Source organism: Chelmon rostratus, chromosome 22, assembly GCF_017976325.1.
Source record: "Chelmon rostratus isolate fCheRos1 chromosome 22, fCheRos1.pri, whole genome shotgun sequence".
Classification (NCBI taxonomy): domain Eukaryota; kingdom Metazoa; phylum Chordata; class Actinopteri; order Chaetodontiformes; family Chaetodontidae; genus Chelmon; species Chelmon rostratus.
Genome location: NC_055679.1, coordinates 5,366,499 through 5,382,473, shown reverse-complemented (window position 1 = coordinate 5,382,473; position 15,975 = coordinate 5,366,499). Strand labels below are relative to the sequence as shown.

Here is a 15,975-nt window from a genome sequence, read left to right as displayed (position 1 = left end):
CTCGGCGAGGAAGATGACCCCGGGCACCGAGGAGCCGCAGTGGAGGAAAGTTCATTCCGTTACAGGAGTGACACCGCGGTCCAGACACGGACACCGAGCAGCTGCAATACGGGAGCTGATTATTGTGTTCGGTGGTGGAAACGAAGGGATAGCGGAGTACCTACATGTTTACAACACTGGTGAGCTAACGTTAGCTGGGCGCTAACTAGCAGGGTTAGCGGCTAATGTTTTTAGCATGCGCAGGACTCAAAAAGACCACAGAGGGACACCAAGCCCTTTGTCATGAGCTTTTGTTGTTTTTTTAAAGGTCAGAGACAACTTCAGCGTTATTTTGGTTGCGGTAATACGGGTTCGTTGTTGTAAACTAGCCTCTAACTTCAGTTGGACAGCTTACTTCAGTTAGCTAGCTTGCTTCAGTTAGTATTTTTTTCCCCGAAATCTAACGTTGCTTGTAGCTTTGCCGTTAACTGGTTAAAGACAATGTTGAGCAGTGTGGTAGGAGAAGCGTCATATGTCGCTGTTTTGGTACCGTTACCTGAAAAAAGTTGAGCTGTAATGAAAAAGTCTGACAACGCGGTATTATATACATATAAGTAGCTTTATGTCCTTAAACATACTATGTCGTTATCATTGATGTGTGAGCAGAGCTTGAGACTGATGTTTGTATTCACGTGCGCATGTGTTAACACTTTGCACTGAATCAATACTTAATAGTGTTTGTTGTCAAGATGTGTTGACATGTTGTGGAGAGCATTGTGCTATAAGGTCACTGAAGTTTACTGTTGTCGTGAGGTGGTGTTTGAGGTAATATTTGTCTAGCTACTGCAATAATCACCCTGTTTGCACAGGTTGTTTTCCAATAGGGTGTATGAAGTGTCTAAAAGGCAGCATTCACCATGTGTCTGTCTCATGCGATGGCTGCCACCTGGCTGTTCTTTCAGTTTCAAAGCAGTGGTTTCTGCCTGCGGTGAGGGGGGACATCCCGCCTGGCTGTGCTGCCCATGGCTTCATCTGTGAAGGCACTCGAATACTGGTCTTTGGTGGCATGGTTGAGTTTGGTAAATATACGAACACCCTCTATGAACTTCAGGTAATGCTGTCACATTTCTTCAGTAGTGATTCTAACCATATTGCTGTCGTTTTTCTATTCTAATCTTGACTCTTGACCTGTTTGGCTCAGGCTAATCGCTGGCTGTGGAAGAAGCTGAAGCCCAGAGCACCCAGGAATGGCTTGCCTCCCTGCCCTCGGATTGGGCACAGCTTCACTCTTGTGGGCAACAAATGTTACCTGTTTGGAGGGCTGGCCAATGATAGTGAAGATCCCAATGGCAATGTACCAAGGTGCTGTGCAACTACACACACAATATATAACGTTTGAAGTTAGTTAACCCTGGGCTTTTCAGAGAAGCATAGAAAGGGGGCACACCAGTTGTTTCTGCTTCATTTGTTTGTGGGAATGAATTCTGAAGACTTCTTACTTACATGTTATTTAACAATTAAGAACAAAAAGTTTCAGGCTTGTTTGTGTTTGCACCATTAGTGACCAAATTACAGCTAACTAGCATTGAAACTATGTAGTTGATATATAACCTCTATCTCTATCTATGAGAGAGTTGCATTAATGAGTTTGACTTTTTACCTTCTTAGATACATGGGGGACTTCTATGAGCTTGAGCTGCAGTCTGTATCGGGGGCAAGAGGCTGGAGCATCCCAGAGACGAAGGGTGGGGGTCCTTCTGCACGGGAGTCCCACACCTCGGTTGCCTATATTGGCCTTGGCTCCCCGAAGCTCTATATCTTTGGAGGGATGCAAGGATGCCGGTTAGACGACCTCTGGCAGCTTGACCTCGGTAGGATGTGATTAAATCAACTGTGTGCACGTTTCAGAAAGGAAAATTCTTACATCCTGTACTTGCCACTGTGCCTCTAACATGTCGTAGGCTTATTTGCATGTATGCATTTAGTGAGGACCAACTCTCCATAATGTAATATTTAGTTCCTTATCATGATTCTTTTCCTCTCTTCAGACACAATGGTTTGGTCGATGCCTCAAACCAGGGGTTCCACATCGTTTCCCAGAAGCCTTCACTCTGCTAGTGTCATTGGAAACAAGTAAGGCATCCTTTATTGTCGACGTTATATCTCAGTTAAAGTGGATGTCTAGTTTGTATGTGACACCTGGACATGCTAGCCTTTGACATGTTGTGTCCTTCTGTCTGCAGGATGTATGTTTTCGGTGGCTGGATTCCAGTTCCAGAGTCAGACAAACACAGTGCTTTAGGGATTGAATGGATCTGCACTAACTCCTTAAGTGTGCTCAACTTAGGTCAGTACATTTCTCTACTCTTATCAGAGTTTTAACACAGGGCGAGGCCCTAAAGAATGTCTTTATTGGTTCAGTTTTAGCAGAATGTGGTGTTAAATCTTTTTTTTTAATGAAGTTTTCTCAGCACCACTGCTTGTGTTGGGCTTTCTGCATCACCCAGAAGCCAGCTAATTCACTGCCGCCCTGTGTTCCTGTCACAGACACTATGAGCTGGCAGAACCTGGGCCCAGAGCAGCAGGACGATATCGAGTCCCAGCTGCAGAGCCAGGGACCCCAGAGTGATGACCCATACGCATGTTGGCCCCAAGCCAGAGCTGGCCACTGTGCTGCTTCTGTCGGGTCCAGGCTTTACATTTGGAGCGGTCGAGACGGATATCGTAAGAGCTGGAACTACCAGGTGTGCTGCAAGGATCTCTGGTACCTGGAGACAAGTGAGAGCCAAGAGCGAGCAGTTAAGAAAGGCTTTAACTCACAAAAAGCAAATACAGTTACTCAGTATAATATTCTGTGTTCTGTCCTCAGATCGACCAGCCATTCCAGAGGCTGTGTTACTCATCAAATCCACAGTCAGCATGCTTCACGTGGCGTGGCGCCCCCTGGCGGCAGCAGACTGCTACATCCTTCAGCTCCAGCCTGTGTGTACTGCAGCCAGTCATCCACCAGCCAAACAAAGTGGAACACATGGAGTGGAGGGGAAGGATAAAGACTCTGCAGGTATGGAGCGTGCACATACTCAGCTATCTATAGCATGCTTATCGGTGTGGGCAACACTCTATGGACATTTCTGACTCTACAGTGGAATTTTGCTTAACGCTCCGTTCTCAGGTGTCCAGTCCAATCAACTTCAAACTGAGGGAGCAGCTAATAAAGAAGCAAAAGCATCAGCTCAGGTATATTGGACGTGTTACTTTGCTTAGTGTAAATAAACATCATTACATGTAAGACCACGCCCCTGCTTTACAACTATATATCCTGAACAGACCAGCAGAGCAACCACAGAGATGTCTGTACTATTATTTAGACTGAATATTCAATACATTCATGTTGAGTGGTTTCAACAGACACTCCTGTATTTTTTCCCCTATAGATTTATTTATTTATTTATTTTTGGTCATTTGAACTTGGGTAAAAGAAGTAATTTTAATAACACTGCATTGTGAAGGAGCCCTGCTAGTTAACACAGTTAAAAATCACTGTGCTTTGTTGCTATTTATGTTTTGTTTGTGCCTTACTCTGGCAATGTTCTCTATTTAGAACAAAAAAGTCTTTCATTTTCTCCCTGAATTTCAGGATGCTCCGGCACAGCAGGAAACTACAGTAAAATCGGCCAGTGGCTCAGCAGAGACCCAAGCACAAGGAGGGAGGAGTACTGGGAGAGGGACAGTGGAGGACTCTGATACAAAGCGCTGCAGTAAGTCTTATTTCCAAGTGGTGAAATGCCATGTAATCGTTAAGGACATTAAAGATGCAGTAGGCATGTTTGATGTAACATCAATGACTGTATCTCTATTCGGTTTCCTACGTAGCTTTAAGGAAACAACACAAAGCAAGCTTTTGCTCTAAAGCAGCCGTTTAGTCTGAGCTGCCCTCATCAAATAAGATTTCAACACTCTTGTCTTCTCAGAGCAGCTTTAGCATCACTTCAGTTTCTCAGCTTTGACCCTCTGATCGTTTTGGTTGTAGGTGCTGGACAGGAGACGTCACGAACAGAGCTCAGCAGCTCAGCTCAACAGCAGTCAGGTAATGATGACGCTCATAAACCAGACTGCAGCAGGTTGAGGGTTTCAAAAAGTGAAGTTCACTGTGGGTGCTCCTTTGCTTTTTCAGAGGGACAACCTGTTTCAGCTGAGAAGACAACAGATCAGGTCAGGTTCACTTCTGGATAGTGATTGGCAGCTCTTTCACTCGGCTTCGTCTAAACTAGGACTATAAACTCTCCCCTCCATGTCCAGCAGAATCCAGATGAAGCAGTGTGGTTTGATGTTGGTGTGTTCAAAACGCTTTTCTCTGAGGTCAGCCACTACTTTGTACCTGCTGACGGCGACCAGGCGCCTGCAGCCATCAGCAGTCGACCCTCAAATACTAAAGAGGTAAAAACATACCAAAAAAAGCAACCCTTTCCAGTGCCCATCACTTGTGTGTTCTACTGAAAGACTGATTTTACTGTTTTTTAATGCATTGAAAAGAAGATGAAACTCCATGACCCCTTATTATTCTTGCTCATGCAGGCATATAATTAATTCACACACACATCATTTGTCAATCCTTTGCTTTTCTCCAGAGAAAGCTGCCCGGGCCTCAGGACTACCAGGGCAGAGAGAAGCAGGAACTGGCTCCAGGTCAGACTTACAGGTTCAGAGTTGCAGGTATCAACTGCTTTGGCGCGGGAGACTTCAGCCCAGTCAGCGAGTTCAAAACCTGCACGCCTGGTTTCCCTGGAGCGCCCTGTGCTGTCAAAATTACCAAGGTGACATATCAAGGATATTCAGATGCAGAGAGTGAGGAAATGTGGTCAACATGGGTAGTATCGGTTAGCATAGACTGTTTTCAGACTGACAAGCTGTTGATAAAGTTACTTTGTTGTTCCTATTTGTCCTAATATTCTTTTTTCTGCACAGGCCAACGATTCAGTCCACATCACGTGGGAGGCTCCCTCCTCTCCATCGGGCCGCATCCTGGAGTATTCCATGTACATGGCGGTGAGGAAGAGCCGCTCCAACAGCACAGACCGTCCGGGTCAGATGGCCTTCATCAGGATCTACCGCGGCACCAAGACGTCCTGCACGGTCAACTCCACCAACATGGACAACGCCCACATCGACTGCTCCGCCTCCAACCGGCCAGCTGTCGTCTTCCGCATAGCTGCCAAGAACGAGCAGGGCTATGGCCCAGCGACGCAGATCCGCTGGATTCAAGGTGGAGCAGCTCTTCTTTTTGTAGTTTCAGCTCACTCAATTCGTTTTTGTGGACAGATGCAAACTTCCTGTTTCTGTCTTCTTCTTTTTTTTTTTAGATCCCTGTAAATTGCGAGCATCTGCATCCAAAGCAGACAACAGTACTGAGGCTGACCAGGACGCTGCAGACAGGTAACCAGATTTGAACTTGTGTGATTTCTGTTCATTTTCTAAATTTGAATTTTTATTGAATTGCTTCTTCCATTTCCTTTTTCTTTGCAGCTCCAGTTAAAAATATTTGAACCAAGGACATATTTTGGAAAAGACAATATGTACACTCAGGAAGCTGGCAATGTTCCCCACTCAGATGTTGTATATTACCTAGATAGTTTTGTTAATTTATTTTTTTTATGTATTTAATTATTCCCCTGTAAATAAGCATTTTCATAGGAAGCTTGACCACTTGGCCATTTCAGTAAAATAAGTGTTTTGTTGAGCAATATGTAATATGATGTAGCCCAAGCTAGAAATACGATTTCAGATCTAAAACTCTTCAAAGGTTGGAGATACTTTCTGTTATTTTCTACTATCCAGCACTAATTATTCCTACATTATGTCATGTTTTTGAAGGAAACACTGATGGTAAGATCTTTTTTTTATCATTGACCACTTTTATCATCCTATTGACACTGCGAGGTTACAAAATACCAATTATCTCTGCAGTGGAATGTTATTGTTGTTTTATAATCAGATTATTTCCTATGATTCAGGTCTTTGTCCGTGTGTTTTGCCATGTTACTACAAACATTTCCTGTATCCATTACATTTGTTGTTTTTGAATTTTGTTGCATCTCTATTATCATTATCATCACCAGATCATTTACACGTTTAAAGGTCCAGTGTGTATGATTTATGGGAACTTGTCAGAAATTGAATTTAATATTCATTAGTTTTCATTTTGGGTTTTTAGCTTCCACCAGGGGAGGGATGAGGCATGGGGTATTCAGTTCAGCAACCTCACTGCTACCTGCCACTAAATCCTACACACTGGTCCTATCAGTTAAAAAAATATTTCAGGCCCTGTTCAAAAACTTGAGGCACTACTAACATTTCTGATTATTAAAGGTATCAGACATGCCACAGCTGTTGTATGATGAGATTTGTGTGTCAACATTATGTTTGTAATTATTTTGTATTATTCTCTTTCCTCCGCTCCTCCGTCTCATCTGGCCTCAGATTATTACAGTCCCTTTCAACCAGTGTTGTGATGGAACACCTGGAGAGACGTCCAAACGTCATTTAGACCAGAACCTGAATCTCTTCTCTTTCTTGCATTTCTCTCATTTTGATATTGTGAAAGGGTTCATCAGTTTGTGGTAAGGGATAGCACATGAAGTATTTTTTATCTTTAACTCTCTGCATTTGAAGCAAGCAAGATGCAGACTCATAATTTCCCTTTAAGATGAATGGAGATAAGGATAAACTTGTAGGTCATCAAGAGGAAATTCAACTTCACAGAACTGCACGTGCCTCACTCGCACTAGCCATAGTTGATCATCTGAGGTGCAGTGTATGTGTAATGCTGGTGGATTGGTTCTCATTGAGGACAACTATAATTCTGCTTTTTTAAAGCAGTAACCGAAGTGTTTAACTGCTCTGTGCAATCACACCAGCACTGTTTTATTTGTTATGTTTGTGGTTTCATACATGTGAAGATCACTTTAATCCAGTGATGGCCAAGGGTTCAGATCTTACATAAAATAAGCAATATCCAAGTATGAAAAGTAAAAAGACAATCATTTATTGATCTCACACAGGGAAAATTCTGGTAAAAGTAATCATTACATAGGCAGATAGGGCCCCGTCAATGTTAAATCATTCAATGTTGTAATGTTAAATTATTATTTATACATTAATGTGTGAGATTTGATATTGCAGCTCTGTGGGCCCACTGCATGGTAGCGAAATGGGTCTTGGATGGATATCTAACACGTCCGCTACCCGGGGACCATTAATTGAATTGATTTTGAGCTCGCTGCGTCCACTCCACGTCGACCTGGTACTGAAGTATCTCCAGGAATGGAGCCTCTCGATGTCTGAAGTGTCTGAATGATGTTAGCACATAGGGATTGAAAGTGCCTTACCATGTCAAACACTTCCAGCGCCACGATTAATATCCCTTTGACAAAGTTTGATGAGCGTTATCTTCTTGGACAACAGAAATGCACTTCGGGTAAAATACTCCCATGATCCCACAGTTTGTAGTTTACAGATTAGCCAGCTAGCGCTGGCTAGCAAGTCAAATAGAAAGCTTGAAAGAAAGGAGTCAACAAAAGGTAAGTTGCTTTCGGCAGCCGATTGGTCAAGTGTGTGAAGCAAACGGCATCGTTGTTGATGAAAAATATTCACCGAGTTGTGCAAAACGTTAGCGGTGTAAGCAAGACAAAATCAGGTGTGCTAACGTTAATATGCTAACTAATACGCTACTTGGCTTGGCAAATTGCTGCTAAAGTTAGCATACAGGAAGCCATTTATCTTACCGAGTTAAGTCGCTCAGAATTTTGTTTTGATCGCTTTTTGAATGTTTAAATTTGTGAAAACCTGTCTGACTCATGTTAGTGACTTCATGTATGAAGCCTGTTGAATCGATTTTGAAAGGAAAAAGTGCAGGTAGCATTAACGTTAGCGTCCGATAATGGACGCAGTCCAATAGCTGGCTGGCTAGTTAGCATATTAAGTCGCGGGACACAGAGCGCGACATTTAAAAACTGTCAGTGCTTTTGTGAAATTTGAGAGGTCGCTTTGCAGTATTAACTCCTGAATTATAGTCAGTTTATAGCCAAAATAAGTACGTTGTGTATTGTAATCAACACTTTTATCCCACAGGTTAGCCTTTGTGTCTCCAATATAGGCTAACGCTAACACTACAAGGTTGTTTTTGAAATAAGCCGGATGTCAACAAACCTTATCCAGCGTTCACATTAAGTTAAAAAGTCTGCTTTTGTTTTGTGACACTTTCTTAGTGATATTTCTGGATTCTTGAGTCAGCAAATGAAACTACAGTTCGAACTCTGATGTTAGCATGACCCCTTCATGCTAAACTGTTCTGTTAATTTATTCTGACCGAGTGACACTGATGTGAGCATGGCTTCAGAGATAGACGGGCTGCTTGATGTTAAGTGGCTAAAGCGGTTCAATAGCCGCAATCACAGACTCTGTATCCACAGCAAAGCGGGCAGCCAGGGAGTGGCGCTAACTAATCACTTGAGATTGATTCAGAGCTTTGCCTTGACTGCTAAGAGGTTGTGATTTTAACAAGTAGCTGGGGGACTCTTGTCAAAGCCACCATGGTAACTAACTGACAACAAATTTTGCCTTGTTAAAGCACCTCACCATGCTTCCAGAGAATGTAGGTAGTTTTTGTTGCTGATAGAGGACTGAGGGTTAGCTAGCTGACAACCCCTGGTTCTTTCTTTCAGACAAAAACACACGGCAGTTCCTTTGCTTGGTTTCTCCAGCTTTAATTAATCTGTCTCTAGCTCTCCTCCTGCAGAGGTGAGATGACCTCCTCCACCCTCGGCCATTCGGCCAGTCTCGTCCCGAACCTGGAGCCTGGGATGGGGAAGTCTGCAGCCATGCTAGGGTTGTCCGCTGGGTTGGGGGGAGCAGAGATGGAGCTGCAGAAGATGCTAATCGATGAGAGGATGAAGTGTGAAAACCACAGGACCAACTACCAGACACTGAAGGCTGAACACGCCAGGTAACATAAATGTTTGTTTCACCCTGGAGAACAGATGATTGTGTTGATTATGTTTCCACTGTGCATCATGCTTCACAGTTTCCCATGTATCCGTTAGTATCTCACTGCGCTCAGTCTCTGCCCTGCTGCCTGTTTTTTGTAGCTTGCAGGATGAATTCACCCGGGCTCAGGGTGAACTGAAGCGCCTTCTGAGCGACAGGCAGGCTCAGCAGGAGAAACTGCAGCTGCTGCTGGCTGAGCTCCGAGGAGAGCTGCTGGACAAAACCAGGGAGCTGGAGGAGCTTCGGCTACAGGTAAACCAAGCTTGAGAAGGAGGAAATCTCTTGTTGGACTGATGAAGTGTTTGCTCTTTGATTACCAAAGGGGGTGAAACTACATTCACAGACCTGGTGTGGCCGAGATTTTCAAAACTGCCTCTGTGCAAGCAAACTTCCACTGACATTGTGGGTTCAAACATGTGTGTTTGTGTGTGTGCATGTGTGTTGACCAGGTGATGACCCCTCAGCGGCTGGAGTTGCTCAGAGCTCAGGTGCAACAGGAGATGGAGGCTCCAGTCAGAGAGAGGTTCAATAAACTGGAGGAGGTCAGTCAGTTTGTCTGTTTCTGTGTCATAGATCAGTGATGTGGGACACAAGTGGAATCAATTTTCTTTGTATTAACAGCAACTATTGGCTACAGACTATGGTGTTATTGATAGTTACTGCCCACTTAGTGCTGTTTTATGTCAAGTTTACATTCTCCCTGTCATTATGTAACAAATGTGTAATGTAAGTCTATACTTATCAGTGTTAAACCTTGCTTGAGGCAAAAGCTAGGTTTCTTCTGGCAAAGATGCTCTGAATTAAAATAAATTCATTTACTAATTGATTTCTGAGCAATTAATTCTCTGGGGAAACTTAAATGACCTCCCGGGAGGATTAACAGGAAGCAGCACTGATGTGAAAACTAAAACAGAATGCTCCTTCATTTGTACTGTTACAGATTTTGTGACTATATGGAATTTGCTGTTACTAATGTACATGAATAAACAGCTGCAAATGACTCCTTCTGAAGAAGGAAGTATTATCCTTTAACACCTGCGTTGGCAGCTCTGGCTGTAATATAGCAATGGTGAAGAGATTAGCATTGATTGCCTTTTGAAAAGTCTCTGCTTTCAAGGAGATAGCAGCTCATTTCAATTTTGTCTGCTTGATTGCTCCCTCCCTCCTCCCTCCCTTCTCCTCTCACTGATTTGGGGCTAATGTGTGTACTCGTGGTTCTCCTTAGGAGACAGAAAAGTACAGGTCTGAGTACAACAAGCTGCGGTATGACTGCACCTTTCTCAAGTCCCAGTTGGACCACCAGAGGGAAGAACATGCTCGTATACTGGAGGAGAGGCGCATTCGCTATGAGGCAGAGGTACATTTGTTTGTTTGTTTTCGTTCTTCATGCTTTTCAGTTGAATTCTAGCGTGTCATGAAGTTGTTATTATACACTGGTGTGTAATGGTACAAGGAGATTCTAATTTAAGTGACACCCCCTTTCTGTTGTAAGATTTCTCGTCTGGAGAAGGATCGGGAGGACCTGGTGGCTCAGTACCAGGGCTCAGACCCACTCCGTGATGGCAAACGAGTGGAGGGTCTGCTGAGGGAGAAAGCCCAGCTCCACCTGCGGCTGAAGGGCCTGGAGGCAGAGGTGGCTGAGCTTCGCGCCCAGAAGGAGAACTCGGGCCAGCAGGCGGAGAACGTCCAGCGCATCCAGATCAGACAGCTAACAGAGTCTCAGGCTGCAATGAAGTCTCTGGAGGTGAGACAGCAGCAGTCCCGTTGTCCTGTTACTGGACTCATAATTGTGTTACGATTAAAGTGACAGGGAATATTTTTTCCTTTTGTTTTTTTGGGCGATGTTGAATCGGATTGGTTCCTGGTGTGACAGGCGGAGCGTCAGTCGTTGCGTCTGCAGCTGGAGCGGATGGAGAGCGAGCTTAATCTGACCCATGAGCAGAACAGCCAGCTCACCGGACGCCTGCACAAAGCTGAGAGAGAAGTCAACTCCCTCACCTGCCAGGTACGCTGACCCCTGACCTTCGAGATGTTTTATCGACCGTGATATCATCAAGTCATTACCAAGCACTGTCTGGGCTTCTATAGCAAGTTAAGTGAGAGGGATAATATCCAGGTTTTCTTCACCTCCATGTTTTTAGGTCTTAACATTTCTTGTTACACAGCGACTTTGAGTCTGTGTTTTGTGGCTGTGAATTGTAGCCAAAATCCAGTCCGACCTGGTTGAGTTTTCAGAGATACAAGATTTAATTCATGCTCGTTTCTCACTGCCTACACATGTGGTTTGAAGCTGGAAATTAAGATACGAGATCTAATTTGTGTTTTCTTTTGGTTCTCAGATTGAAAGCCTGAAACATTCACATAAACTGGAGGTGACCAACGTCAAACTGGAGTGTACCCGCTCTAAAGGAGAGCTGGAGAGGGAGAGAGACACACTGCAGGGGCAGATTGACGGTATGATACACACACACACACACACACCCTGGAAGGATGTTCTGGCATCCTACTCACCATGTTGAGTTTTTCCTTTGTGTGTTTCCTATAATCATGAATAGTTGTGAAAAAGAATTAATGACCCAGACCTTCGTATCTTTAAGCTAGATTATGTGTCAAATGCCCCATAGAAGCAAACACAGTACGTCCAACTTCTTCGCATGTGACTCAGGTCTGCAGGCGGATGTGGAGGTGCTGAAGGCTGCGGTGGAGCGACACAAGGAAGTTCTTGTGGAGAAAGAGCGGGAGATTGTCAGGAAGGTGCAGTCAGCCCGCGAGGAAGAGTTCCGCAAAACGGCAGCATTGCACGAGGAAAAGTGAGAATCACCTTTATTTCAGTCACTGATATCAGTCATCTGGTGTTAACTTGCACAGTTAGAAAAGAGGGTGGAATCCCTGGAAAAGATGGGACGATGCTGTCAATCACTTTGCCTGATCGTTCCAGCAAAGTGGACAGTTTAAATGCCTCATTGGTGTAAAATCAAAAAGATGATTTCTGTGTTACAGCTGTGTGCAGCTCATCTCTTTCTTCTCTTATTGTCGTCTCGGCTAGTGTGCTAGTGTTTCATATCATATATTTCTACTGCTTTATGTTTAGGTTGGAGTTGGAGAACCGTCTTGCCGCTCTGGAACAGCAGAGGGCGCTGCAGGATGCTGCAGATCACGCCCAGAGGGAGGAATTGGAGGAGCGTCTTCGCAGCACCCAACATGGAGAGGAGTCAGCCCGCAGAGAGCTGCAGAACCTGAGGTCAGCCTTTGACTGCATGTTGAGTGGATCTAAACCTTCACAGCTCCCTTTGCGTGCTAACTTTTTCTGAAATATCCACCATTGTTTTCTGCTCTGTCTTAGCTATGATAGCTACCCACCTATAGGGTTAGTTATCTTTAAAACTGAAAGTAATTGTGCACTTAAAGACAACATTTTAGTCGCTGAAACAAATTTAGATGACAGTGAACTGCAGCCTGGGAGATTATGCATCGCACAAACCAGTCACCACTGTCTGCAGCTGGCTGTGTTGCATTGTGTTAAACTGCCTTTCAGTCTCTTTTTCAGCCTCAGTTTCTGTTCCCGTACACACTTTGAGTGGTCAATTCCTCAAAGTGAATGGTGTCAAAATTAGATTTGCCCACCTTGTGAGGAGTTTTCTGCTGTTTTAAAACCATTATTTTGTGAATTCAGTGAAAATGGCAGTACAGTGATCTTTAATAAGGTGTATGGAAAAGGGAGAAACACTAAAATTAACAACAAGAACAAGATCCTTCCTTTCTGAAGCCATGCAACTTAATCTCTACACTCTTTAAGGAAGGTCAATGCCCTGATGAATGAAATGGTTTTGTGTCGACCAGAACTAAACTACAGCAGCAAAGCTCCCAGCTTGAGGAGCTTGAGAGACAGAAAGCAGAGATCGCTGACCTGCAGAAGGTAAGACACCTCAAAGGGTTAAAACAAACAAACGAACAAGGGAGTTGGTGTATCTGAAATAAATGAGATTTTTTTTTTTTTGACCCAACAGCAGAACCAGGAACTGGGTGTCCAGCTGGGGACTCTGTCTCACTCTGAAAGCGACCTGATGGAGACAAACCAGCGACTGAGAGAAACAATGGACAGAGTCAGGGAGGAGCTGAGGACGGCCCGAGCCCAGGCTGAGAGGAGCCAACACGAGGCCGAGAGGTGCGTCCGCTGGTCCGGCGTCAAGTAAACGTAACGCTCTCAACAGTACAATCAGTTAAAACACCCCCTTCTTCCCCTCGCGTGTCGTTCTCCTCTCCAGACTGGTGGAGGACCGGCGGGTGGAGTTTTTGGAGGAGAAGCACAAGCTGCAGGAGCGAGACGCTGAGCTGCAGCAGAAATACTCCCAGGCCAAAGAGAAACTGCAGAGGGCAGCGGTGGCACAGAAGAAGGTACTGCTGCTCACTGCAGTGTCTTTAGCAACATTGAAATGGTGCTAAGAGAGACTTGATTCTAATCCTGTGTGTGTGTGTGTGTGTGTGTGTGTGTGTGTGTGTGTGTGTGTTGCACAGAGGAAAACGCAGACAGAGAACAGAGAGAAGAGGCTGCAGGATAAGATCCAGCTGCTGGAGGCCAAGATTGAGGAACTGGAACTGGAAGCTGCTGCGGCCAAGAAGTAAACTTCAAATCTCTGTTTTTCTGAAGGAAGTGATGCCGTTAAGCTGCCAGGAGCTGCTTTGTCACTGGTCAAAGTTACTGTTTTCCTGAGCATCATGTCACCTTAGCTCTCATATGTGATGTTTTTTAGATGAACGAGGTACAGTGTGAAATATTCAACAAACTAAAAACTGCAGCTGTTCACAAAGTGTCTGTTAGTCCTGATAGTATTAGACATTAACTATTGATACAAGATCAGGCAGCCAGTTACAGGGCTGCTTCATAGCTGTCATATCTGGCTAACAGTTAGAGTGTATGGTGGTCTAACTTCAAAACTAAATGACAACTCCCCCCCCTGTCCAGACGTTCATCTTTCTCAGAGGAGCAAGCTCAGCTCGGCAGACGGCTGAAGGAGCTGCAGCGACGACACAACGAGTTTCGGCGCCTCCTATTGGGCGGCCAGGGTTCCTACAGCGCGGGCCCGGCCTTCCTGACCTCCTCACCCACCCCGTTCCTCCTCCTGGGGTCTGAGGGACCGTTATCCAACATACCAGTGAGCAGAACTAGCAGTGAACAGAGTGGTTAGCATCTGTAGATGGATGATAACGCTGTGAAAAAAGCAGGATGGAGATTTAAAAAAAAACATAGAGGAGGCACAGAGACAGGAAATAGCTTGTGTGTTGAGGAAATGAAACCTTCCACCTTTCTCTCTTCACAAACTCTCTCTCTCTCTCTCTCTCTCTCTCTCTCTCTCTCTCTCTCTCTCTCTCTCTCTCTCACACACACACACACACTCTTTCTTCCTCTAACCCACAGACACAGCAAAGGGTGATGAATATTTACTTAAGTGTGAATGAACATGAATGCAATGAGAAGCAAGTGTGAAAAGCGAGCCTGCTGTAAAGGGAAGCCGTGATGCTCAGAAGGCTATTGTCACGTCTGCTTGTTTGCAGGAGGAGCAGCATCAGAGGGAGCTGTCTCTGCTCCGGCGGCGGCTGGAGGACCTGGAAAGCGCCCAGCAGCAGCAGCTGGAGGAACTGGGATCTCTGGTGCAGAGGGACCGGGACCTGGCACCCCAGCCTGACCTCTAACCCCAGACTACCTCCCATTGGACTAGCATTTGAAAAACAGTGCGAGAAGGACACCAACGGAGTACCACAGCACCTTTTTTGTTTTTTTTAAATTGACCACGACATCCTCAGGGGTTGATTTTGTATCGATGTGCTCGTTGTTTACACACATTTGCTCTGAAGCCACTGTGGAAAAAACGTTTTTATACTGATGAGTGGATAACACAGGTTTAAAACACTACAGGCTGTGAATTGCACAATGTTTATACAGACTATTGATGTCATTCAACAAGTTTAACTTGAATTGTATTGAAATAATAATCGCTTAAAGATGAGCTGATGTATCTGTGGTTTTGATTTTGTTGATTATTTCAACTGAAGATGAAGGTGAAGGTGATGCCAACGCAGAAAGAGCAGCAACACCCGAGAGCCGTAAGTTAGAAATCAAAAATCTAAGAGTGAATGTGATGCAGAGCTGCTTGTGTTCCACTTTACAGCTGGGATGACGGCCAGTCTGCTACAGTTTGTGTGTTTCTGAAAAACCAACCCAAGCAAATGAATCTCAACTCGGGGTCCACTTCCTGGCTGTTGCTGATCGAGCTTCCAACCACATTTCAAGGTTTTTTGACTCAAGTCATGTCACGTGACCCATGTTCCAGCTTTAGGACACATGATGTCAACTCACTTCAACTTGCTGACTAAGCCTGTAAGAAGTAGGTGAAAGCCGAGTTGAGCAGAGCAAGCTATAGAGTATAGCTGTTCCAATAAAACCTGCCACTTACGTCAGACGTGCTTTCAATTGTCCCTTTGGCTATGTTTTGTTTTTACTGTTTGTGTCTAAAAGGAAACCAGTGTCACCCACAGAAACCCCCCAGAGAGACTTGAGTCTATAATGGTTCTAGGTGTTGCTGCTGCAAAGAGATGTTCAAGAAACAGCAGCTTTTCAGGAACTTCAAAAACTCTCCATGACAGTTGACATTAAAACATACATCTCCCCAGAAGGTTTTGAAGTTGTGGCGTGACCTGGAATACGGCCAACAAAGTCCAGGACACCAGGCCGACACACAACTCTTGGTTGGTTAATTGGTTGTTTTTCCAAAGCTGAGAAGTAAATTACACCTAAAAACACCAAACCAGTCAAACAATGGCAGCATAGGCAGAAAACATTTATGAAATAGTGCCTATTAACAGTAATAACTATTTAAAATCATTCAATATTTTTTTTTACATTTATCAAATGATTAAAAACCACACAGTGCAAAGCTACTCTTGTAACAGTGATGT

At 44.5% G+C, this 15,975-nt stretch overlaps 2 protein-coding genes across 7 annotated transcripts in view; both read left to right on the top strand.

Annotated features, from left to right (window-relative positions):
* Positions 1-6,345, top strand: hcfc2 (host cell factor C2). Its single transcript, XM_041964165.1, has 17 exons — positions 1-179; positions 942-1,090; positions 1,181-1,341; positions 1,648-1,850; positions 2,028-2,112; positions 2,223-2,326; positions 2,527-2,757; positions 2,849-3,040; positions 3,152-3,216; positions 3,617-3,737; positions 4,010-4,066; positions 4,154-4,191; positions 4,282-4,416; positions 4,608-4,793; positions 4,945-5,242; positions 5,340-5,412; positions 5,503-6,345. Exons 1-17 carry the CDS (start codon positions 14-16, stop codon positions 5,510-5,512), a joined length of 2,274 nt encoding a protein of 757 aa, XP_041820099.1. The 5' UTR covers positions 1-13; the 3' UTR covers positions 5,513-6,345.
* Positions 6,346-7,378: 1,033 nt separating this feature from the next.
* cep83 (centrosomal protein 83) overlaps positions 7,379-15,975 on the top strand; it is a 10,638-nt gene continuing 2,041 nt past the window's right edge. The window contains exons 1-16 of one of the 6 annotated variants that reach the window (XM_041963562.1): positions 7,384-7,556; positions 8,760-8,980; positions 9,123-9,273; positions 9,471-9,563; positions 10,247-10,378; positions 10,514-10,765; positions 10,895-11,026; positions 11,361-11,475; positions 11,687-11,831; positions 12,113-12,262; positions 12,862-12,937; positions 13,032-13,186; positions 13,287-13,416; positions 13,537-13,640; positions 13,985-14,174; positions 14,575-15,428. In XM_041963562.1, the coding sequence (XP_041819496.1) occupies positions 8,781-8,980; positions 9,123-9,273; positions 9,471-9,563; positions 10,247-10,378; positions 10,514-10,765; positions 10,895-11,026; positions 11,361-11,475; positions 11,687-11,831; positions 12,113-12,262; positions 12,862-12,937; positions 13,032-13,186; positions 13,287-13,416; positions 13,537-13,640; positions 13,985-14,174; positions 14,575-14,712 (2,163 nt within the window). In that variant the 5' untranslated portion in view covers positions 7,384-7,556; positions 8,760-8,780 and the 3' untranslated portion in view covers positions 14,713-15,428. Of the gene's footprint in view, positions 7,557-7,738; positions 8,981-9,122; positions 9,274-9,470; positions 9,564-10,246; positions 10,379-10,513; positions 10,766-10,894; positions 11,027-11,360; positions 11,476-11,686; positions 11,832-12,112; positions 12,263-12,817; positions 12,938-13,028; positions 13,187-13,286; positions 13,417-13,536; positions 13,641-13,984; positions 14,175-14,574; positions 15,429-15,975 lie in introns of those variants that run through there. The other 5 variants (XM_041963560.1, XM_041963561.1, XR_006007914.1 and 2 more) reach the window with 5 other exon arrangements.